The 25025-nt window shown below is 43.8% G+C and overlaps 1 protein-coding gene and 1 pseudogene across 5 annotated transcripts; one reads left to right on the plus strand and one right to left on the minus strand.

Moving 5' to 3' along the window:
* The first annotated feature begins 9734 nt into the window (after nucleotides 1-9734).
* On the plus strand, nucleotides 9735-10006 carry LOC116282674 (small ribosomal subunit protein uS14-like; annotated as a pseudogene).
* Nucleotides 10007-18821: 8815 nt separating this feature from the next.
* On the minus strand, nucleotides 18822-24521 carry SOCS2 (suppressor of cytokine signaling 2). Of its 5 annotated transcripts, none has more exons than XM_015248211.3 (3): nucleotides 24321-24521; nucleotides 21949-22306; nucleotides 18822-20288 (listed from the first exon to the last, which is right to left on the minus strand). In XM_015248211.3, exons 2-3 carry the CDS (start codon nucleotides 22085-22087, stop codon nucleotides 19831-19833), a joined length of 597 nt encoding a protein of 198 aa, XP_015103697.2. In that variant the 5' UTR covers nucleotides 22088-22306; nucleotides 24321-24521; the 3' UTR covers nucleotides 18822-19830. The 5 variants fall into 5 exon arrangements, with proteins under 5 accessions (XP_015103697.2, XP_015103686.2, XP_015103704.2 ...); XM_015248200.3 differs by lacking the exon at nucleotides 24321-24521 and adding an exon at nucleotides 23719-23999; XM_015248218.3 differs by lacking the exon at nucleotides 24321-24521 and adding an exon at nucleotides 23075-23658.
* Nucleotides 24522-25025: the final 504 nt, after the last annotated feature.

The following is a 25025-nucleotide window of genomic DNA, read 5'->3' on the forward strand; positions in this document are numbered from 1 at the left end:
TACTTCAACCTCTTTGAGCATCAGCTTCCTAATCTGCAAAATGGGGACAATGTGATTTGATTATACGCCACCCATGGTGTTTAAATCAGATAATAATACGTGTAGAGAGCTCACCATAAAATTTGGCACACAGTAAGAGTGCAATGAAGGGCACGAAACAGCCTGTTACCTGTGAAATAGACCCAAATACATCTACTATTTGTCCCAAGAACCCAATGACACTGTCCAACCACACAATCAAGTTTGTATGCTAGGTGAAGGCTGGAGGTTCTTCCTGAGAAGTATTAAATTGTGGGTAAGTGGAGGTAGGGGTCAGGACAGGGCTGAGGCCAATTCAGTAAAATTACCACAACTGCTTGTTAGGAAGTTCCTGAGAGACCTATACTCCCAGCAGAAAAAAGAAAAGAATATGAAACAAAATGGCTCACTTTGTTTGTGTAAACCCATCGACCACTATAAGGAATAATCACAAATTCAATGCTGACAGAATATAGACTCTATTAGATTAACCAGACAGAAAGCCAAAAATAACTGTATACTTCAAGTTCCCAAAGACTACAGCAAGACTATAGGTTACAGTTGTTTAAAATTAGAAAGAAAGACTAGAGCACTTTTCTTTTGGTCATGAACAAACTAAATTTAAAACTACTGAAACTAGATTTCATCTGTGAAAAGAGAAGGACCAGGCTCTACTTTCACTTGGCCGAAGGAAAGCATTCCAGCTCCAGGAGTGCGCACACACACAAGAAATTGCACATTCAGTCTAGTCTCAAAAGGTACATTAAAGTTGACAACAAATCCACTTAAAATCCTGAAGTCAGAACAACAAAGAATGGTAGACGGAACTGGTCTTTCAACTGAATTCGTAGTGACAGGGTCTGCAACATGTCTTTAGAAATACATAAATCAGGCATCTAAAAGAGGGAGCAATCCAAAATGCAACTCATTTTTAAAACTAAATCACAAAAATTAGTTAAAATACGGAAAGTATTCCTAAAGTTAAGTAACGGCTTGGAATCAGTAAAATATGTGTCTATTATTAAAAGAAAAAAAGTGAAGCATATTTGATTTTCAGTAATGAATAAGATTCCAAAAGCATAACCATCTATCCCCTTCACAAATGCTTCTAAATCAGTAATACTTTTGAGAAAAAGTGCTTGTTTCACTTTGACAGGATTTTAAGTATCCTAGTAAATCTAAGCTTAATACTCATCGCACATTTAACAAAAGAAATGATGTTGAGGTAATAAAATAACTCTCAGTAAATCCCTACTTTTAAAGTATTGCTGACTAGAAGAATCGGGACCCTGTGTTTCTGGCTGGATTAGTCAATTTGTTAATTCTGTTAATTGTCAATTGGTAATTCAATATTAACAGAATGTAGTAAAATTTTCTTAAGGTACTGGTTATATAATGAAATTCTTTTTTAATTTTTATTTAAAAGCCAAAGATCAATGATCTGCAAGTAAAAATTTCTCCCTTAGCTGCTGGTATCCGAAAGCTGTTATTTCCCACTAACTCCCTTATATAACAGTCTTTCTAGCAATGTGGGTAAATATGTATTCATATTATCAGTTGTCAGACATCAGAATTCTCTGCAATGAATTAATTTCATATTAACTTCAAAAGAAAAGAAAGAATTAAATCTAAAGAAATAAGATAAGAATAATAAAAGGAACCAGAATATTTCTTCTTCTAGAAATAAAAAATGGAAAAATCATAATTCCATTAGTAAATTGTTAATTAAAAGATAGATTTGGAAAAGAATATCTTCTAAAGTCTTAATAGACTTAAAAAGTGAGAAGAGTTGGGCAGTAGAGATTATAATAGTCAAGAAACATCTTTGTTTCACTTTTAAGCTTTTTTACAGAATATGTAAAGAGCTGTAAAAATGAAAGTACTATAATATTGAAGGTCAATTTTAGTCAAAGTAAGAAAAGGAGATTCAAAGTTAAGCTAAAATTTCCTATCTCAATTCCCTATTTTGATGTTATCTACATTCTTCCCTAAATTTAAATACATTTTTAACTTGAATTCATTATCATGAGAATTTAGATTATAAAAATGTATGTATGTGAAAATGTGAAAAGAACCTGAACTTAGAAACCCATTTATTTTTCACTTCTTATTTCGAAAACAATTTGTTTCCAAATTTCTAACGCAAATAATCCCCCAGGTGCTTCCTGCCAGTTGTGAAGAACATTCTGTTTAGGGACAACATAGAACAACACATTTCACCTCCTCTCTCTTCCTGCTGGCTTCTAATGTGTTACTGGAAAATCAAGAGTTTGAAATTAAGAGTTTTGATTAGCCAGGCTCTCTATGCCTGTTGGTTTATTTCCTTTATTTTAATGGGTAAGCCTCTGTATGATAATGAAGTAGCTCACAAAGCCACTGAGATTCAGACCTTAAATGGGAAATTTAGTTCAGTTTGGGGTTTTTTCCTCCCTTTTTGCTGACACCTAAATCCTATTCTGAATTGATTGTGTCTTTGTTTAGGATGTTTTGAGGGTGAGAGCTGGGTTTTAAAAGAGTCATTTTTCAAAAAGCAGGTATTTTGTGAAATAAAATACTTGTCAAAATTCTGTAATTCCCACAGAGTCGGCTATAATCTAAAAGGTATTTGGAGAAGGTATTAAATAATCATTTATAAAACAATTTAACAGCAACTTGAATCACAGATTATTTTGAAACTTGACTTACATCTTGGTATCTGGTCTCATCTGTAATAAGTGTTACCTATAAAAACCTTAAATTAAAAATAAGAAATGAAGTGCTTCTGTATAGGTGGAATGCTTTAAGCATCTGACGTTATAAGCAGATCAATATCCCATGGGAGGTAGTATCAAGATACAGAGTCTGATCACTGTGGTGATAACCGTGGCAAAGTTAATCCCCTCTCCAGGACCACCGTTCACTTCTACAGTAAACCAATTTAGTTGTCCCTTGAACTGGCCACCCCTCTGGTATCATGCATAGGTGCAGAGGATAAGTGGTTGGTATGCAAAGAAACAAACACAAAAAGAGAGACAGAGAAGAGAGAAAACTAGGATAAGGGGATAGAGCATAGGGTGACAGACAGTTGTTAAAGGAGGAACTTTATACCATAGTTGTGCTCAACCAATATCCTCTGAACAGAACTCACTGAAGATGGTATTATTACACGTTAAAAAATATATATATATATTTCTGATTCTGCCCTAGGATTTCTCAAGACAGTCAGTTGTTTTAACTGGAGTCACAGTCAAAGCCTGAAGCCATCTGCCTGCCCCATAGCTCTGAATGTCTCTGGTCCTGCAGGGTCTGAGGTTCTCAGGCTGCTCAGCCAGGCTTCTTGCTAGTTCGAATGGCCTGGGGCAGAGCACTTAACACTCGGACATCCTTTCTGGAATGGAGATTTAACTTCCAGATTGGTCACTTAATTAGCAAGTGAATAAGCTTTTTTGGTCTGAATACTAAATGTGCTGTTTAAAAATTAACAGTAGTTCAAGGAAAACCCTCAATTATATTTAACAATTTAAAAGACAGTAACTTATTTAAACCTGAAATATTAATTGGCACAACCATTTTGGAATATAACTTGGAAATAGCCATTAAAATATTAATGCACATATCCTTTGACCCTGAAATTTCACTGCTAGAAATTTACTCAACATATATATTCCCATAAAAACACAGCAACATTAGCACAGAGATTTACTCTGTGATGTTTACTGTATCATTGTTTGTAACAGCAGAAAGCTGGAAACAACCTAAATGCTCATTGGTAGGGGATTGGTTCAATCAACAATGGTGCATTCATACCATAAAATATTGTACAGATGTTAAAAAGAATGATGTAGAGGTTTTTTTTAACCATAAAAGGTATATAAAGCTATATAGTTATAGAGAAGTCTCAAATATTAAATTTAAAAAGCAAATTGCAGAGCAGAATGCATAGTATAATACGAATTGTGTGTGTGTGCTTTTTAAAAACAATTTAAACATACACTTATCTTGTGTTAAAACAATTCTGGAAGAACAAAGAAACTTTTAAAGACAGTGACCTCTAGAGAGTGGAACTGGGCTGGGGAGGGGGTCGTTGGCAATTTTATTTTTCACTTCATACTCTCTGAACTGCTTAGATTTCTAACCATGGTAATAACCACGTTATTACTTTCAGAACAATTGACGAACCAGCTAGTAATTAAGCTTACGTTAAACCTACACTAACAGAAACAGAACGGATGCTCTTTTATGGGACAGTCGGTGGCAGCCACTTTGCCTAGCCACGTTCTCATCTGTACCAGGATAACCAAGCCAATGAGAACAGATGTTAACCCATTAGCTACACAGCAGAATTGTTCAACAGAGCCGTTTACCCTCCACACCACACTCGTCATGGTGTGTTTCACGATTAAACACTTTGACTTCGATCAGTTTCTAAACACCTTCCTTCCGACAGTACGTTACAGGAGGTCTAGGAGCCGGAGCGGCGCCGGGACGCGTCTAGGAGGAGCTGCTCGGGCTACAGCCGCGACTGGGCTCCGCACTCAAACAGGCTACACACAAAGGACTTTTTCTGCATCACCCGGTGGCGCCAGGATCACTTCTCTGTCGACAGCCCGAGAGCACGTCGCAGTAGAGCCAGCCCCGGTAGCAACTCCGGTTGAAAATTCTCAAGTAGAAAGAGCGGAAACTCTTAAAAGCGAGGTTCCTCCTCCCGCAGACGACACACTTTCTTCTCCTTACTGCTGTCTTTTTCATTCTCCCTTAACCAGTTCCTAGAAACATGCACCCGAGCTATTTCGTTTCTGGTCTTGTATATGTAAATCAAAGTCAACTGTTCGTCTCGTACTGATTCGGTTTTTACCTCCTTGATTAACCCTAAAAGTCTTCTCTTCTGGTGCTTCATTAACCTGCTCATGAAATGTCTTTGGAAAAAGTTGGCTTAAATCTTTCTTCCAAATCTAAAATTTCCCCCAACTAAAATTATATTTCAATAAAGCAATTTTTAAAGAATAGTCATTTTGCTCCAAGAGTATTCTGAGGCTTAACTGCAGTGCCAACGAGTAAAAACTTGTTATCCAGACAGTTAGTGTTGAGAGAGAAGCCAGGAAGTTTAAAGGAAAGTTAACTCATTGTATTACCATGTAATCTCTCATTTCTTCACAAACAATCTCTAACTTGCTCTTCAAATATTTATAATATAAATGAAGAAAAAGGACTGTGGTTTTCACATGTAAATTGGGAAGCTAACTTTTCTGTAGTCCTTTTCTCCCAAACCCTGAAAGCCCTCCCTCCAATAAAACAGCAAGAACAGTAAACAGCAGTCAAATCTCAAGGTTAACCCCAGAGCAATTTTTCTGGTTGCTGGACTGAGAAATATTATTAGAAAATAAGGGAAAAAGAGGACACAAATAAACCTGTTTACAAAACAGAGACAGCTCACAGACATAGAAAACAAACTTATGGTTGGAGGGGCGAGAAGGGGGTGGGGAGGAATAAATTGGGAGTTTGGGATTTGTAGATGCTAACTACTATATACAAAATAAGCAACCAGATCCTACTGTGTAGCACAGGGAACTATGTTCAATACCTTGTAATAGCTTATAATGAAAAAGAGTATGAAAAGGAATATTTATGTGTAAATGAATCACTATGCTGTACACCAGAAATTAACACATTATAAATCGACTATACTTCAATTTAAAAAAAAAAGAAAAGAAGGGGAAAAGTAGCCTTTTTCTAAAAGTTTGGGGGCTAGTCTAGTTCAGTAGCTAAAACTGTATTTTACCATATTGGTAACTCTTAAAAAGTCTAGATGCTGGCTTACTTTTGTCATAAATCCATACTAACAAACCAGTACTTTGTCAACCTTCACAGCTTTGGCACTAATGGAAGGTGCTGTTAACAGCCCTCAAAACTGAAGTTCCTTTATTTCTTCTGCCACTTGAGAAAAAGTTCTGCCACAAAATTCTAATAACACTAAGTTCCTACAAATCAACTTGGAAATGTCTAAATGTGTTTTTCCTAGAAAAAGTGCCAGACATCAATTTTATCTGGCAACTATCAAAATACATCAGATCACAAAACTATACATTCCTGGACCTCACAAGAAGCATAGCAAGGAATTTCAGCCAGCCAACCAAAGGGCTCAGCTGCAACTCCATCTGTAGTCCACAACTTAGGCAATAACACTGAAATTAACCACTGCTGCCAAGGCAGGAACACCACCCTCCAACACCCTCCTCCCTGCTCTCCCCACCCAAGAAAAGTAATGGGCAGAAATTTCAAACCCACCTTCTCAATTTCTGGTTTAAGATTACATAGGATTATTCAATCCACCAGCAGACTAAACTCAGTTTCACAAAAACAACCAGAGAGCCCAAGTAAATGGAATTTTTATTTGCACATTCTGTGTTATTTCATATGAAGACAAATGACAGAAAACATGGGAATTCAGGAGAAAGAACCAATTCCTAGAATGTGACAGTTAGTATATCTTCTGTAATTAGAGTGTGGTACACTTGATGTACATAGTGACCTGGAAACAGAAAATGACTTTGGAATCTATCATTTATTCAACACCTAAAGGGAGAAACATAGTGAGGAATTACAAGGCACTTCCTGCACCGAATTTGCCATCTAACTAGAGACGTAACACTTTAAGAGTTCAGAAAGTTTTAAGACTGGCAGGTGGAGGGGAGGAAAGCACAGGATGGTTGTTTTTCTTTGTCTTTCCATACTACTTGATTTTTTAAACCATGCTACATGTGTGACTGATAAAAGTTTAAGACTTTCATAACAACAGCACTGGTAAGGAAGGGACAGATGTGACAAGCAATAGGAAGAATTCTGCCTTGATGGGAGAAGTAGGGTGCATGTGGATCCCTCCCTCTGCTTTATGCTTCAGATCAAGTTCACTCTGTCTCCAGAATCTCCCGCAGATTCTTCCTCTTCACCCTCCTCCTCACCACTGCCTTAGGCTACAATGAACTCCCCAGTCACCTTCCTCTGGTGCATGAGTTCTGACCTTTCATGACCATTTTGACCATCCAGCGAAGACTATGGACCCCATCTCAGAATACTGTGTTTACACCTTGAAACTAAATACACAGATCACAAAAGATCAGTTCTATTAAAATGCACATTTCAAATTATTTTTAAAACTCTGACATAATAATATACATACTTCTTTATTAACTCATTAAATGACAATGTAGCTGTGGGTCTAATGGCTACAGTGATTTTGGTTTAGTGAAAAATATGAAGGGTTGGAGATTTCTGCAACAACTGTATTATGGTATCAGAATGCCTGATTTCTAATGGTGATAAACTCACCTCTTCTACTAATTCTACTGTGACCAGATTCATATTTGAAAAAAATGCTCAATTTCAATTAGACATTAATGACAATAACAATGTTAATTTTTTCCCGATTCAAGTTCACAGATCCCAAGCTTTCTATCCATGGATCTCTTACAAGTCCAAACACTGGGATAAAAAGCGCTGATCTTGAGTCATGCCAACCAGACCAGCCTCCACACTGCCACAAGTCTGATGCTGTCATTTTCCATCTCAAAAATCTTCAACAACTCCCTTGCTCCCTGGGTGAAATACAAACATTTTTGAAAGGCAGGAAAAGCCATTGCTCTGTTCTCTGCTCACAAACACAGGCTTCTCCCCACCTTGGTTTCCCCTTTTGCATTGGAAGCTCCACCCACAATGGTAGAGCTCTCACACTTCCGGATTCTTCCCTTGGAACTCCCTGGCCCAGCCTGTCAGCCAGGCCAACTCTTTTTTTAAATGCCAGGTGAAAAGCTATCCCCTCACTGATGCCTTCCAGCAGACCCAAGTGTTTCATCTCAGCTCCCACTGCTCTTTGTACATCTCCCCTTATATTGATTATCTTATTGTATTATAACTGTTGGGCTGGCATGTGTGTCTCCCTACCACCCAGACTCTTCTTAAGGGTGCAGACTTTTGTGACTTTCTCTGGGACATTGCCTCCTGCCTGGCACAAGCAGATACTCAGTAAATATTTGTTGAATGATGGAGTGAATGAATGACTAAATAAATGAAAGAGATAAATATGAAGACGGAGAAGGCAAAGATTACAGTTTCTAATTTGGCTTAATGAAGAAAAAGTGAAATGCAAAATAGAGGAAAATATAGTGTTCATAAAGTTTTAAGGTAAGGGCATTTTGTATATTCTAATTTTTTTCAAAGATCACCCGTGAATGCAGTAGAAGATAATTGTCCATTAAAACACAATGGTTATTCTGATATTCTGATTATACATAAATATGCTATATAAAAAGACCTCAACCTAGAAATAGATTGCATTCTAAAACAGGGTTTGCAAACCAGTTGCCTGGAATTTAGAATAAACTTTCCTTCAGAAGTCAATTAAAAATGGTGATAAAGTGTCCAATTTATCACACAAAATTCCATTTGATTTGTATTGTGCTTGAATGGCTCCATGTTTAACTGAAAATTGGTAGAAAATAATACTATTCAATACTCTGGCAATATAGCCAATCAAGCAAAGCAGTAAGCAGAAGTGAATGTGAACATGATTTATCTTGAATATTAACATTAGAGGAAAGACTGGTTTAATTTTAGCAGAGCGAGGAAGCCCAGAGAGGTATTTGTGAAGATCAGAAGGAACTTCTGGTTATTTCAGAAGCAAAAAGTTAGTAACCCTAGCTCTTTAAGATGTATAATTTCATTTCAAGGCCGAGACCTTTCCTTTTGGCTCACAAATGGCTCCCACAAAGGAAAAAGAGAAATTTTGTTTGCAGTACTTGAAGAAGTTTTGGAAAACAAAGAGGAAGGAGGAATGGAATTAAAGAGGCCAGATGTGTCCTGTAAAGTTTACCTGAGGTCAAATGAGTTAAGCTAGGGAGAGAAAAAGAGAAGGCAGCAAGGTATACATGGCATGGAATGTGCGCTGGTCATTACTGCCGCTCAGCTCACCGCAGTTTTCTGCTTCTCTCCTCCCTGTGGGCACAGGGAGGACTGGACTGCCTGGCCCTCTTGTGGTTGGGTGGCACCATTTTGCAGAGTTCTGGCCAATGAGTTGGGGGTAGAAGTGACAGGGCCTTTAAATGCCAACAAGACATCCCTGGATTTCTCCTATCCCGCTGGCTCCCGCCACGTTTGAAGAGGTGGCTGCTTTGCCAGCCTTGGTTCCAGAATGACTAAGAGAAGAGTTTCCCTGGTGACACATGAATGGGTAGAGAAACTGGTGTTATTTTAAGAAATAAACCTTTGTTGTTTTAGGCCTCTGAGAGTTGTCTGTTTTTGCAGCATAACCTAGCTTATTATGACTGACACATTATTCATATAATTTACCCCCAGAGAAAGGAGAGGGGTACTAGGGAAGAGATGGTGGGTTAGGGTTGCCCTGGATAGAGCCCAAAAGGAGATAAGAGGAAGAGAGGGAAGGTATAAATTCGACTTAAAGAACCCTTCCAAGCTGGATGCCCAAGACTCGGGGAAGTCTTGCATTACTCCTGAAATCAAAGTCCTAGTACCGCCATAATTACACATTGGGCAGACAAGGTCGTAGCCCTCTGTTAACTACATATGACTCAAAGGTACATGTCCTAGCACACATCACTGAGGGACATGCTGGCTGCAGGCCGCAAAGTTTAAAAGCATTTATAAGCTTATTGAGAAAAAGGACAGAAGAGTGGATAAAAGTATGGGATTTTTGCCTTTTGCCTCGTTGTATCTGAGAAAGCAAAATGGGTCACCAGCAGCTGTACTAGAGCCACCCTAGAAAATTCAGCCAGATTTCTCCCTCTTGCCATGTCTGCTCAAACTGGCACGGTCTGATCCGGAAATACGGCCTCAATATGTGCTGCCGGTGTTTCCGCCAGTACACAAAGGATATTGGCTTCATCAAGTTGGATTAAGTGAACATCCTTGAATGGATCGTCCAGCACATCTACCTTATGCAGCAACAATGCTAATTCCTTGTATATAAAATAAAAATTTCAATTATGAGTGATTAAAAAAAAAAGCATGGGATTTTTGGAGTCATACAGGGCCGAGTTCAAATCTCAAGCTCTCCCTCTTAAATCAGTCTTAGTGTCCATCTTCTTCACTCTAAAGTGGAGATAAAAGCAGAACCTACTTCAAAGGTTTGTTGGGAGCACTAATTGAAGTCGTATCTGTAAAGTGTCAGGTGCAGTGCCTGGTATTACAAAATGTTGTAGCTTTTTCCAGTCCCCTGGAAGCCCAAGAGTTGGCTGGTTATGCAATGACTGCCTCACTGTCGTTTCTTGAACATAACAAATCCATGGCCTACTTCCCCATGCAGCTTCAAACTGGATCCTGTGGGAGCTTTCAGCCCTTGCCAGGCTCAGTGATGGAGCCCTACCTATGACTTCTGTGCACTCCCACCCTCCTAGGCTATCACGCTCAGAGGTGTGCTCCACTTTTAAAAGAGATCCAGGAAAATTCAAATATGCAAGATGAATAGATTGGGGCAGGATTATTCATACTTCAAGATTCTTTTCATTTCACCAAAGAATCCAAGAATTGCCTTACTACTTTGCAGGTTTATTTCTTTTCTTTAATGAATTTCTTGATAGACAAAAACAAAACTAAGCTGAATGACTTCTGGTCTACTAAGGATCAATCAGAAATAAGAAAAATCCATGTAAGTGGGAAAAATGACTTGTGAAAGCATATCCTTTTGCCCACAGTTTTCTGGGAGCACATCTAATATGTTGGCCAGGAAGCAAAGACAGACCTCCAGGTCCCTTGACAATGATAATCCATCCGGAGGGACACTGTGATAATGGCTGACACACATCAGATTCATGTTTCTCCATCACAACCAAGATCTAAAAACCCAAGTCCAAACCCTGTGATTATAGGGTAGTACTCAAAGATCCACAGCCATGAGAAAACACAAAATTCTTCTAACTAGGATAAAAATGGAGTCAGCTGACTCCAGCTGTGAAAAAGTGCAAAGTTAAGAGGAAGTTATTATTTTTTCAAAATAAATGAGAATATATCATGGCACAGAGGCAAACTCTACACTACAATTTAAGTCAAAATTGAGATGCCACAGAAACACAGAGCTCGCTCCCCTCTGGCCATGCCCACCCCAATGGAGAGAGATTGCTTTTGCATCTGGGCTCTCAGGTAGGCCAGTGGAAGGGACCAACAAGCATGAAGGTGCCAAAAGGCCCTGAGAGTCAGTGTTTGGTCCAAGATCAAACAACCAGAAGACACTAAGTTTTCCAATTCCCAGTTCAAGGTTTTGCCCGCTGCAGCACAACTTCCTCCTTTCCTGAGAATAGAATCTGCCACTTACCTCAACCTGCCTGTTGAGGAAGCTGGCTTTCGAAGGGAAGCACGTGCCTAGGGGACCTGAAGCCCCAACCTCCAAGGCAAATGTGAGCCTGCGGACAAGGAAAGGGAGTCGATGTCTGTACCCTCCCCCTAATCTTCTCCCAAGCCACTCCCTCCTTCCCACCTCGTCACATCTAGCCACTCATACTTAACCCGTCTCTTTAACTCCGCTCTTGCTTTGTTCCAAGTCATTTTCCAAAGGGCCCCTCTAGAGGGATCATATAAAACACAAAACTAGTTCAGTTACTCTCCCATTTAAAAAGCTTTTATCTACTGCCATCCAGATAAAAATCCAAGCTCTTCAGCAAGGCCTACAAGATCTGCCCCAACTCACCTCTACCTCCTCTTCAACTTTTGGGATGTTGCAGTAAAGTGTGTTACAGCTCAGTTACAGCTCAGTTGTGACAGCAACCTGGATCCTGGGGAGAGACCAAGCAGCACTCGGAGAGTTGGAGAGCTCAGGTTTATTATGCCAGTGGGCCCAGAGGAGTTAATACTCCAAGCTTTGGACCCCGTCTGTAGGTTTATACAGGCTTTTATAGGCTGCCAGTCTACACTTTGCAACATCATATGCAAATAAGGTGTAACAAAAGTTGACTAATTAGGAACAAGCTTTATAGAAATGGACCAATCAGGAGTGAGCTCCATGTAAATGAAGTGCTACAAATGGACCAATCAGGACTTAACTCAGGGAACCAATAGACTCTTAGGGGTAAGTTCCACTTTCTTAGAAGTAAGCCTTTTCAGAGGCAAAAAGCAAGATACTGCTGCTGGGCCAGGGAACCGGATGGTTCTGGCAGGAGAGTCATGGCCCTGCCTGGGGGTCCTGCTGGTCTTTTTCATGGGGCTTCCCACCTCAGGGAGAAAGATCTTCCTCACTGAAGGTCTAGAGACTCCTTTCTGCCCTTTAATACTCAGATGCAAGGCAGATTCCTCTGAGGCCTTCTCTAACTCCTCAAAGCAGGTTGATGGCACCTTGTCCGTAGGTAACTATTACTGCCTTTATCATGGCGTCTCACAGTAAGTTGTTCATGTAGTTAAAGCGCCTACACAACGTGGTGTCCTGAGATGCAGAACTGGGCTTCAGAGCCCAACAAAAACCTGGACCTGAACCCTGACTTCCTTACTCACCGGGCAGGATATTTTCTCTCTCCAAGCCTCAGTGTCATTTGCAATAAATGGGGAAATACATACCTTACCAGTTTGTTGGGAGGACTAAATGGAATGACAATGCAAGGCAGAAAACATATTTGATGGCTTAAGAAATGTTAGTTCCCCTCCTCTCCATCCCTTCCCATGGGCTATAAGCGTTCCCTTCATGCAACAACATTGTTTTACTCTTTTGTATTCTTGGTGAATAATACAGTAGGCACTCAATAAACGTTGACAAAAAAATGAAAGGCAGGAGAGGGAGGGAGGAAAGCAGGTGAGGAGGAGAGGAGGGAGAAAGAAAGAAGGAAATTAAATAATGAAATGAATGAATGAAGCTAGAAGCAAAATGAGACCCTGATCTGTTAGTGCTACAAAAGTTGATGTATACACGAGTCATATGAGTTTGAGAACGTCCTATCCTTCCCTACTAATAAACTCTGAAAGGATATCAGTAGATATTGTGTAACTAGGAAAAGACACCGATCAAAAGACTGGCAGATCTACCAGCAGAAGGCAGTGTAGCCCAATATAGGATTAGCACACATACTTAAAAAAAAAAATTCCCCAAATAGCTCATTCCTACTATGTTCTAAGTGCTGGACTTAATACAAAGAAGGATACAAATAAACTGATCTTACTATAGTGAGGCCTCAGTTATTGAGGACGATGTAACACCTAGATCTGTGGTGTGTTGTTGAACCAGAGGGGAGAAAAGAAGCCTTACTTTATAGCGTCTGCCAATTTCTGCCAATTTCTATAGTGTGCCGATACTCCCTTCATGGGTGACTTCGATCTACTAACGATATATTCATAATAACTTAGCTCACAAAATCTCTGAAGTATTTAACAATTGGGTCACAGGAGCCCTCAGCACACCACTGATTCTCCATCCCTCTTAATTTTCTCATTCTTGCCAATTTTTAGTCACTTTGATAATTATTAACATTCTTATTGCCTGATGGACAAAGAAAATAAAATGAGAGAACAGCTGGGTTTTCTGTCCACAGTTCTAGTAAAGGAGACTGAATGGGGAGAAGGTCGAAACTGTTATAGGTGTGTGTACAGGTTTCAATTATCCCCATTCTCTCTGCCCCTTATTACTGCAGATAACTGAGAAGATACCCTAATCAAATGTGTAAAACACAAACATGTTTTCTGATCAAATATAGAATCAATGGCCACAACCTGAAAATAGAAATGAAGCAAAAGAAGCTATGTTAGAAACCTGAGAAGCAAGGGTCAAGTTCATTAAACGGCAGAGGGGGATAATGGACAGAGGACCTGAGTAGACGTTTTTCTAAAGAAGACTTACAGATGGCCAACGGACACATGAAAATATCCTTAACATCACTAATCATTAGGGAAATACACATCACAATCATAACAAGATACCACTTCACACCTCTCAGAATGGCCATCATCAAAAATACAACAAATAACAAGTCTTGGCAAGGATGTGGAGCAAAGAAATCTCATGCACTATTGGTGGGAATGTAAACTGGTGCAGCTGCTATGGAAAACAATACGGAGATTTCTCAAAATTTAAAAAATGCAACTACCACATGATCCAGCAATTTTTCTTCTGGGTATTTACTCAAAGAAAACAAAAACACTAAACTGACCAGATACATGCACCCCCATGTTTGTTGCAGCATTATTTACAGTAGCCAAGACATGGAGGCAACTGACGTATCCTCAATGGATGGATAAAGAAAATGTGATACATATATACACAATGGAATACTATTTAGCCATTAAAAAAGAATGAAATCTTTCCATTTGTGACAAAATGGGTGGACCTTGAGGGCATTACAGTAAGTGAAATGAGTCAGAGGAAAACACCATGGTCTCACTTATATGTGGAATCTTAAAACAAAACAAACAAACAAAACAAAATGCAAACAGATCCACAGATACAGAGAACAGCTGGATGGTAAAGGAAGGAGATGGGCAGAGTGGGTGAAGGGAATTAAGAGGTACAAACTTCTAGGTATAAGTCAAGGGGCTGTGATATACAGCATAAGGAATATGGTCAATAATACTGTAACAACTTTGTAGGGGAACAGATGGTTACTCGACTTACTGTGGAGATCATTTTAAAATGTATTTAAACGTCGAATCGCTATGCTGTACACCTGAAACGAATGTAATATTGTACATCAACTATACTTAAATTTTTAAAAAGATGACAGAGGGAATGTTAAAAAGGGAAGTCAAACAACTCCCCCGGGCAGCAATGACATGGGAAATATTTTTCTGAATGTAAAGATCACAGCAGCTCTCTAGACCAAAATCTAAGCAGGAAGAAGCATACGGAAATAACAGAAGGGAAAATCGTTTAGCAAAATGTTAATTTTTATCTTAACATGGTTGGAAACCGGGGAGATATAAATTTTGTGAAATTCTTTGACAGAGTCCCACTCTCTCCGCCGCAAGAAAGGGGCTCCTTAGGAGGTATTTATGCGAGACGGACCAGGGAGGTAGCTGGCAGTGTTTCCTTCCCTCTCTCTAGGATGCTGGTGTGCCTCCCCTTCCCTCTGTTCCTAACAGAAGCAGCACCACATGAGCAATACTTCACAAAGGGTACTCCTGATCCTTGGGGCAAGTCAGAGTTCCTGCAAGTTAAGGATGTAGTTCAGAGTGAGAGTTTCTGTCAAAGCAAGTTTTATCTTTATGGCTCAAGTAAATGTCTATTGCCATGAACCCCATTCTCTGTGATGACACTCGTGTGACGCAGCCTCTCTCGTTGACAAAGCTCCCGAAGACATAAGAAGGAAAACCCAGGTTTACTCCGTAGTTTCAGCTTCCTTACTATCTAGGCATCTGGGACTCCTGGGCTTTGGAGAAGCTACTGCAGCAACAGCTGTTACTTTACTTTAGTAATAAAGTTAAGTAACCTGAACTCAAGCCACATAGAGGAAAAAATTAGAAAAATCAAAAATATGTGAAGATGAGAATACAAGGAAACCATGCCTACGTAGGAGGAGAAAAATGAAACTATCACAGAATCATTTTTTCGGAAGATACCCAGAAGGGAAGGAACAGAGGGTGTTTCCATTCCATTCAAACGAAGGGCACCTTAGTGAAGAGGCAGCTTCTGACACGTTACATTAAAAGACAAAAATGTGCCCATGACAGAAGTGTGGCAGTTGGGGATGGCTACTTGCTTTACACCCTGAAAGGAATCAAAGAAAGGGACGAAGAGACATTTACCCTTACAGTATCCAAACTCAAGGTGAAGGGAATTAACTCGCTTTCTTTGGCGTATAATATGGTCAGTGGGGCTGTAAGATGAGCTAACAGGGTAAGGAAGAGAGTAAAGTAGGACAGAACTGAGCCATGAGGCCCAGAAGGAAGAGTGGACTTCCCTGGTGAGGGCCGGAGCTGGGCATCACGGGCATCGGGCATTGCCGGCTGTGTATGAGTCTCATCTGGCAGAGGCAGAAATGAGGTCACAAAACAGCACGGATGGCAGGGTTTCGATTTTAAAACAGCAAATAGATTAGAAACATTGAGAAATGGAAATTAACAGAAAACCCTGATGTGGATCAAGGCATCACGAAAACCAGCAGAAGCTGATTTTTCTGGATTCGGTGGATGGAGCTGAGAACCGGGAATTAGCCCACAGCCTATTCCCAAGGCCTGCCATCTAAATTTTAGAGGAAGGAAAACGTGATGTTCAGAGAACTGTAGGGTTTACAGGGTAGCCAGAGAAGAGTACCGACGACTGAAACAAAGGGCAGGAGGGTGCAGCTTTTACAAATACTAAACCTGAGATTAAGGTGTCTGTGTTCCAACACGAACTCCGCCTGGACTTGCTGGGCCGAGGGTGTGTGTGTTTGGGTGCACGCCAATCTCCTGACCGCCCGGGTCTGCGTGTCTTCCTTAGTAAAACCTCAAAACTAAACTATTTCATCTGAAACGTGCTTTCGAGCTTTAAAGTTTAGGAAGTGAAAAACTGGGAGAGGAGAAGACAAGCCTCTTAGTAAATGAAAGGCCTAGAATGGATGACAACACCTTTTTTGCTCCAAAGGCTGCAGAAGACCTCTCAGAGACAAGACAGGTCTCAGTGCAGCTGTTAGATGTCACCACAGCCATTCAACCCCCCCCACCCTCCTGTGCCTGAACCCACAGCAGAGAAGGGCACCGCCTGATCTCCGGACATTCCATCCCGTGGATTATTTGATGACGTCTCTGTCTCCCACCCTCCTACCAGGGTACAATTTTCTAAAAGCAGAGAAAATCCTTCCCAAGAAAATAAACACTCCCAAACAACTGTCCCATTCTGTTACCTATTTGGATTACATAATTGCTATGAAGTCAAGACTTTCTTACTGACACGCCAGAAAAGACCTCTCAGCTCATACACTGAACTGCCTTTTCTCCACTGTCCAAGGCCCTAAAAATCTCCAAGTCCCTAAAAAGCAGTCCCCAATGCCCACTGTGATGGAAACAAAAATTCCACCGCCTCAACTCTGCTCAGAATGGAAACCCAGATCGAAATATTTTACATCCATGGGGAGATAGAAGATCTGTATACTATATTCTTCAACAATAACAGTAATACATACCTTTACTGATGCCCCAAACTGCCCTTCATAGAATGGAGAACACTGGATATGTTTTCTGGTTCTGCTGAGGTTAATTTAGACAAGTGTACAATCTTAACTACTCCGTCTGGCCAATCTGTAAAATGGGGCCACTGATAATCGGTAAATGGCATCATTTACCAGTCACCAGGAAAAACAGTTAACCCCCTCCTGACCTAACCCTGAACTAGAAAAAAAACCACTAGGCCAAGCTGACTCAAATCCCACAGAGCACAACGCTAATTAAGACACCTATACTTTTCTGATTGGAGGCAGCACTAAAAAGGCTGAGGTTTCCTTTCACTGCCTGCTCTGACTTGTTCGTCTGGATCAATGTAGAAATAGCAGCAATTTGCTCTTTGTAATTCCTCTCCAGGAATAAAAAGGGCTAGGATATTCCTGGAATGCCTCCTTACTCACAAATCAGAAGGCATACCTCCTAGAGACACTGTACTTCGCTCTGTTTGGTCCATGTGGAGATTAAATGAGATAATGCATGGAAAGCGCTGAGCAAGAATCTGGCACACAATAGACAATAAATCAATGATGTTAGTAATTGTTATACACACATACACAAAACCAAAACCAAAACCAAAACAAAAAAAAAGGGAGGACTGTTTCCTGATGCCTATCAGCTTACTTGCAATAGGGAGGATTGAAACATAGGCAATAATAGTTTCACACCACACCCCAGAGATGTCTTTGCCGTCCTCTGGTTTTCTTGTAATTGGTCCCTTGCTAGTAATCATGAAGAACTTTCGACAGTGCCACAGGTAGTCACTCCCCACTCTCCACCTCTCAATAACAGCAGCAGCAGAAGGTTTGGAACAATGAGAAGAGAAATGCAAAAGACCTTAAAGAAATTCCACAAAGCCCCTTGGCACTGATCATGTGGAAGTTTTGCCAGAAAAGTCAAATATCCCACGCTAAATCAGGGTTGTTGGTGGAGAAAAAGGGTAACTAAAGCACAGACGCTGAACAACCAATGGAAAGATTATCTCCCCGTCAGAAACCAAACCCTAAGAGTCTAGTTCTTCTGTAAATTTTAGGCTACAGATAAATTCTTCCTAAGGCACACCTAGCAATCTCTTGTGTTTGGCTCTGCTGTTTGGACACGCATAGTTATGTTTTCCTTCCAGGCACAAAACCGGTTTTCAAGAGCTTCATGAAAATATTCACATTTTTCATGATACGCGATAAGCACGTTTTACTATAACTGAATTTTCTAATTCGCTTGGGGCACCTTCCCAGTGACGCACCAGAGTATACAGCTGTGCAGGACGTTTCTTTTTTTTAAGGTGGAAAAATGAATAACGTCTGGACTCCAGAAAACATGGTATATTTGCAACAGTCATGAGACTGTGGCTAAAAAATGGCCATAAAACTTTTATTTTTCATCTTGTACTGTGTCCACTCAACCTATAAAGGGCCATGTCACAATTTTTGTAGTTTCTAAACCAGGTTTTTGTAAACACAGAGGGCATTAGTGTTACCCCTATTCAACTTGTAAAAGACCAGGCCACTTGGCAATTCTTGTAGTTTCTAAACCATGCTTTCCAAAATGCAAAGGACAAGGGTGATCCGTCGCTTTAGGAAAGGGCAAGTAACATTCTACCTCTGGCTGAGGATCTCGCTTATTTCACTCGACCTAAGTTTTTATGGCAACCCTCTATTACTAGGAAAGTGTATGTCCCCTGCCATTCAAAGTAATAAGTGCAACTTGTAAAAGTCAGGGTTTTTTTTTTATTTGATACATTCTAATCAAATGGTAACAGCAGTAAATAAACACTTTGAAAAACAGGCAGGTATTCCCCCTAGATCTGGAAGAAAATTAGGTCAAAATATTCTACATGGTAGAAGGGAGACAACTGCTGATGTCCATGGTTAGACCACTTGGAAATTTCTAAAGCCACTGCAGAAAAATCAATGGCAACAGGTGGGGACACAGTTACTTCAGGGGTAAAATGTCTCTATCTACATGGTTTTATTAACAGGGATTGAGTTGCACCTGTATAGCATGACATTCTTGTCTTTAGCCTTAGAGGAAAAGATAAAGTCTTTTCCGTTTGCACCAGTTTGAAAATGTTCTGAAATAAGGCTCCCTTGAAATGGATTACTACAGTACTCATCCACATGAGAGAGTTCATACATGTAGTAAAAAGACAAATACAGGATTTCATGGTCACTTTTTTGGTTGATTTGGTTAATTGCATAAAATGAAGGATAAATACTCACAAGCATATCTGTTTAACAAAACTCCTAAGTACACCAGAATGCAAAATATCCAAAGTCCTAAAATAGATTCTGATCACCAGGCATACAAAACTGAAGTTAAGCCGGTGTCAGTCTGGTTCCTTCCACTTCTTCAGCACTCCCAAGCAGAGCTCTTTCTCTACTACTGGCGCTGGGACACTGCGCCTAACAGGAAGGAACCTCAGAAAGGCAAAGTGTTCTGATAAAACGTTCCTTCAGCCTTTACTTGGGACATTTGACTTTTAGCTTAAAAGGATCAACTGGTCTTGGTGAGCCTTAGGAAGGGAAGCATCACTCAGGTAAAAATATTTAGGGGACTTATAAATATCTAGCTACCTCACCACACATTTAAATTAGATTGACTTCAGCTGTTCTGAGAATTCCACGTAGTTATCCAGAGCCGTCTCTCAAGTTTTGGTTCTCTTACATAGCTGCATTCGGAGATACTCTATAGGAGGCATGTTTAGAAAAAGAGAAACACTTATACCTGGAATTTATATTCTTCCAAATAATCTTTTAGTCTTGTTGGTAAAGGCAGTCCCCAGATGGTACCAGTACATTTGTTAATGGTGAGTCTACAGAGATGCTGCAGAGGTGGTGCTGATGTGTAGAGCGGTTTGGTCAGATAAAGGTGAACAGTGCCGTTCCGGGGGGCTTCTGGGCCCGTCCGCTTATCCTTGCACATCTGAACATAGTAGTCGATCAGATGAACCACACTGTCAAATTGTTTAAGCTTGGACTTGACACATATGATAGAGTCCAATCTGAACTTCCCATCTTGGTATTCGATGCGAAGATTAGTTGGTCCAGCTGATGTTTTAACAGATATTGTTAGTAGATAGTCCGAATGCGAACTATCTCTAATCAAGAAAGTTCCTTCTGGTGCCTCTTTTAATTTCTCTTTGGCTTCATTAACAGTCATACTTCCCCAGTACCAGCCTGGGGTTTTTGTTCAAAAAAAAAAAAAAAAGGAAAGAAACAAAGAAAAGAGGGTAATGTAGTTATTATAGAGAATTTTTAAGATAGAGCAAGTACTTGGCAACAATTTTTCTAGCCCTAAAAAGAGGTTTGCAAGTGAAAGTTTCCCAGAGGCTACCATAAATACTTTCTGTAGAAACTGAATGAAAACATAGGTCCATTTTCTTTTCCCAAACTGTGAGCCAGTTTTCTTTTTAAAAAAGTAACTTTCTGTAGCTGTTCTTTAAACTCTCTTAAGATTTTTCTCCTAAGGAAACAAAAGAATGTTTGCAATATGACACACTGGCTGTCCAAGACTGATGCTCCTACACTATTCAAGCAAATCAAAGATTTAAAGTAAACTAGAAATAAAAGCCATGCCCTTAAAAAGTGGAAAACCCAATTCCTGTAATTCCAACAGAGTAAAAACAGAAACAACCTTTTGGATGGTTGGTGTCCACCCCCACTCTCCCTAAACCTGTTAATGACTTGCATACATCTCATTTCAAAGCCCTGGAAAGCACCACTATTTACTGGTTTTAAACGTGCAGTTCTAGAACAATAGCTTCTGTTTGCTGTTTTGACTACAACTACCTTATCAGCCATTGAGAAACGAGAAAGCCCAATTGATAACTAGTACTTCAAGTTTACAATCTTCCATAAACTCTTGGGACTTTGCCCTAATCCAAATCCAATCAAAACCGTCGGTCACCCCAGCATTCTCTGCCTGCACCTCCTCCCTGGCCCATCCAGTCTTCAAAAAGGACTTATCGACCTTTTGCCTTTTAAAAGTTTGAACAATGGTCCTTCACCTCCCCCAACCCCCACAAAGAAAATTGCTGGGATACCTGCAATCTGACGGTTCCTCCCGCTGGGGGAAAGCCCGTGGCCTGCACGGAAAGACCGGAACCGCAAGTGAAGGGACTTTTCCCTCTCCCTAATGCTACCAAAACTTCAACTTTGCCCCAAACGTAAGTTTTTAGGATCCAGATTTTGAAAGTCTGCATGGTCTGCCAGAATTTTTTTTTCAATCTTTTCTTCTGTCAGATGCCGAGAGACCACAGCGTAAAGCGCAAGAATGCACGTAAAACAAGCAAGGCCACTCTTGGCGGGGGATTCTCAGTCCGCGCTCCTCCGGCCTCTGTGGCAGCCGCCTGCGCGGCAATCTGTCCGTCCCTGAACTTGGTCGCCAAGATTCCAGGCTGCAGCGGCTGCCCGGCCCGGGAGCCGGATGCAGCTGAAGCTGCTGGCAGCGCAGCGCCCATTCGCCGCCCTCGCACCCCTCGGACAGGAAAAGCGTCGGGCACTATCTGCGGCTAGGGTCTGGGCCCGAGTGCCGAACCCCAAGCAGCCGCGGTAAATAGTTAAGGTTCCACAGCCCTAAGAGGCGATTTCCCAGGAGCGACTCTCGTGCTCTACACTCCCCTAGGCCTCTGAGTGCCTCGAGAACCACTTTTCTTTCGCATTCCCAAGGATCCAGGGCCGTGCGGGCATCCTCTTCGCAGTCCCCCGCCCTGCGGAGGGGAAGGGAAGCGATTGCTTCCCACGTCGGCCCCACTTCCCAGCCTCTCCAGCACAGCCTCAGCCGCGTCTCTGGGGAGGCGCCCCCTCTCGCACGCGTCGCGGCCAGTCCGCTCCATACCTGTTTGACTGAGCTCCCGAAGAGCCTTCGCCAGACACGCCGCCTCCGGGGACGGCTCCTCCGCCGATCCCGAGGTCCCCCACTGTCCCTGCGTCCCTTCTGCGCCATTCCCGGAGGGCTCGAGGCACCGCAGGGTCATGGGAGAAGGGTCACGGCGGCAAAGACAGGTGGCCGCCCGAGCTGAGGTCAGAGAGGGGCACGCGTCCTTCTTGGAAGTCAGTGGGAACCCCAAAACGAATCCCTGAGGGGTCCCCGAAATGGTGGTGGAGGAGGAGATGGGGAGCTGCTGGTTCTTCCTCCCCGGGTCCTGGTGCACGGATGGCAAAATCCCCCGCAGGCGCGGTCACGCACAGTTTGCCTACAAAGAGAAAGTGGAGGGTTGGGTCAGTCGGAACTGGACCCCAGCGGCTGGGGTGTGGGTGGAGGGACAGTTACGTGGAAAATCCCGGGGACTCCTCCGCGTCTGTACTCCTGCACCATTTAACCCCAAGCATCCAGTTACTGCCCTCGCCCGCTCTACAGAAAAAAAGGATAAAGAGAGAGCATGGATCCAGGACGCCAAGAGTTGAGGGGGGCTGGTGAGCAGGATAAGGGTCAGGAGCGGGTGTTTTCCCGCCCAGGGCCGCTAGCTGAAATCGCAGACTAGAAAAGCAGAGTCACCTGCGGGTACGGTGGTAAATAGGCCCTAGTCAAGGACAAGTTGAAAAAAATTTAAAGGAAAGAACAGAAGTCCCCAAATTGGCACTCCTGTCTCACACTCCGCACAGCCCGGGGAGCCCCAGAAGGAAGCACCCCGCACAAACCTAGTTCCCCGCCCTACAGCGCCTCTGGGCAGAGCCCGCAGCCCCGGGCGCAGAGGCGAGGAAGCTGCGGCAACTCTGCCACACAGGCTGCCTCGCTCCCCTCCCCCGCGCTTCCCGGCGCCCGCTTGGGGCAGGGGTGGGGGGCGCCGTGGCCACAGCTCCCGAAGCCCGGCGGCTGCTTCTATTGCCGCCGCAGGCGCTGTCGAGGAATCAGCCCGAGCGCGCAGCCTTCGTGGGGACTCCGAACCTCGACCAGAGCCGGGGCGGAGCAGGAGGCAGCGTGAGCTGCGGGACGTGCTAGACAACTAACGCCGAGCCCTTACCTCGGCCCCAGCCGCTGCCGCCGCCTCCGCACCAGGCAGTCTCCCTAGCCGGCATGGGGCGGGGGAGACGGGAGGGGCCCGGGAGGAGGGGTGTCTGCCCGAGTTTCCCCTGTTGACTTTTAATTTGGGAACGAGATGCCTGGGGGTGCAACGAGCCCTGCGCTCAGCGGCAGGGGCGGCCGGAGCTCTCTACGCAGAGGGCAAACATAAGCCGCAGGAACCATCGCCTCAACCCGCCGGGCTCGGACACCCCCTCCGGGCTCAGACACCCCGGATCCAGGGCAGCCACTGAGTTTCCCTCCGGCTGCGACCAAGGAGATGGGAAGGAGAGAGGGAAGGAGGAAGGAGCCAGGGCGGGAGGCGGGCGAGTGGGGAGGAGCGGGAGATCAGGTTATTAGGAGGATTATTAATTTGGATGGCATTTTAGGGGAGAAAAAAATTAAAAACTCTGGAGACTTCTAGACGCTGGGAAGGAACCGGAGAAAAAAGGCAGTAGCTCTCGGCCTCGGGGTACAGCCGCAGTTCGGACTCTTCCCTGGCAGCTCCAAGCTACGGAAGCCAAGCCTGCCCGGGCTCGCGGCCGCGCCCGGGTGCCCTCCCCAGCTCTAATAGGGGCGGAGCCGTCGGGCTCCCCGGACCGGTACCTGCCACCAGCCCCGGCCCGAGCTCCTCCGGCACCCCAGCTGCGGGCGAAGGGGATCTTGAGGCTGTGCGCCCGGGGCTCCGGCGCGAACTCTCCGCTGCCCGCGCAGCACCAGTGGCGGCGGGCAAGGAAGCTCATGCTTCAAGGGAAGCCCAAGGCCCGCGAGCCGCAGCGGCGGCGAGACTAGAGTTAAACGTCTGTCCACAGAGCGATGTGTACGCTCGACTTCCCAGACCGACGCGCCTCCCTAGCTCCCCGCCTCCCTCCCTGGTCCGCGCTCCCCGCGCGCCCTGCCCGGCGGCTGCGGAGGCCGCTTTCCAGGAACTTTCCAGGAATCCGCCTCACGTGACCGCGGCCCCCGCTACTGCTTTAAAGAGCCTCTTGCGCTAATGCGCAGGCTTCGGGGGAGACGGACTCAGAGCGCTCTCCAGGGCCGGCCGGGGTTGGGTGGATGCCTGGGAATCTGCCCTCCTCTGACCCTACGCCTCGGAGTGCTCGGAAACGCGCAGGAGAAGCCCCCAGCCGCCACCGTCAGGGTTTCAGCGGCCGGAGCCTGCCCCCAACCCGTGCCAGCTGAGTGCGGAGGTTAAGCGGATAGCAGACCTCCTCGCCCCTCGGCCCTCCGTACTGAGGGGTAGTGGTCTTTTCCATCCCTCCGCGCCTTCTCGGAGCGACTCTCCAGGCTGCACATTCTGTAAAGGGGGGGTGGTGCAGGAGAAACTGGAGGTCCTCAGAAATGGCCCCTCCCGCTCTGACACATTAATGGGGTTGGGGAGCCGCCTCTCCAGCCCCCGCGCCGACGCCTGGGAGCCCCGGGGAGCGGGCCGCTGGCGGGCCTCTCTGCCCAGGTCTTAGAGGGCTGCCAGGGGGCGGAGAGCAGCGCCTCCTTAAGCGGCGCTGGCTGCTCTCAGTCCCCTCCCCCCGGCGGTCCTGCTCGCGGTCTCCCGCACCCGCCCTGCCCGGCTCCTCCCTCCCTCCCTCCTACTCTCCGCTCCACCGTCTCCTTCCGGCAGCCCGGCAGCCCTATGGACTCACCTGCACGGACTGCAGAGGGGGTGCCCTGGCCAGTGCGCTCTTGTGGTCCTGGATGGCCGGTCTCGGTGTTCGCAGTCCGGAGAGCGCTCGGCTCTGCTATTTGCCGCAGAGCTGGCGCCCGAGGACCGGGAATGCGGAAAGATCCCGGCTTTTCTTCCCTGCTCGGAGACCCCCACCTCCTCCCACCTGGTTGGAGGCCACCTGGCCTCAGTTGAAACTCATCTTCTTGCCTGCACGTTCGCCCCCGAAATGTGACCGACTTTAAATGTGACC

This window comes from Vicugna pacos, chromosome 12 (assembly GCF_048564905.1).
Source record: "Vicugna pacos chromosome 12, VicPac4, whole genome shotgun sequence".
NCBI lineage: Eukaryota > Metazoa > Chordata > Mammalia > Artiodactyla > Camelidae > Vicugna > Vicugna pacos.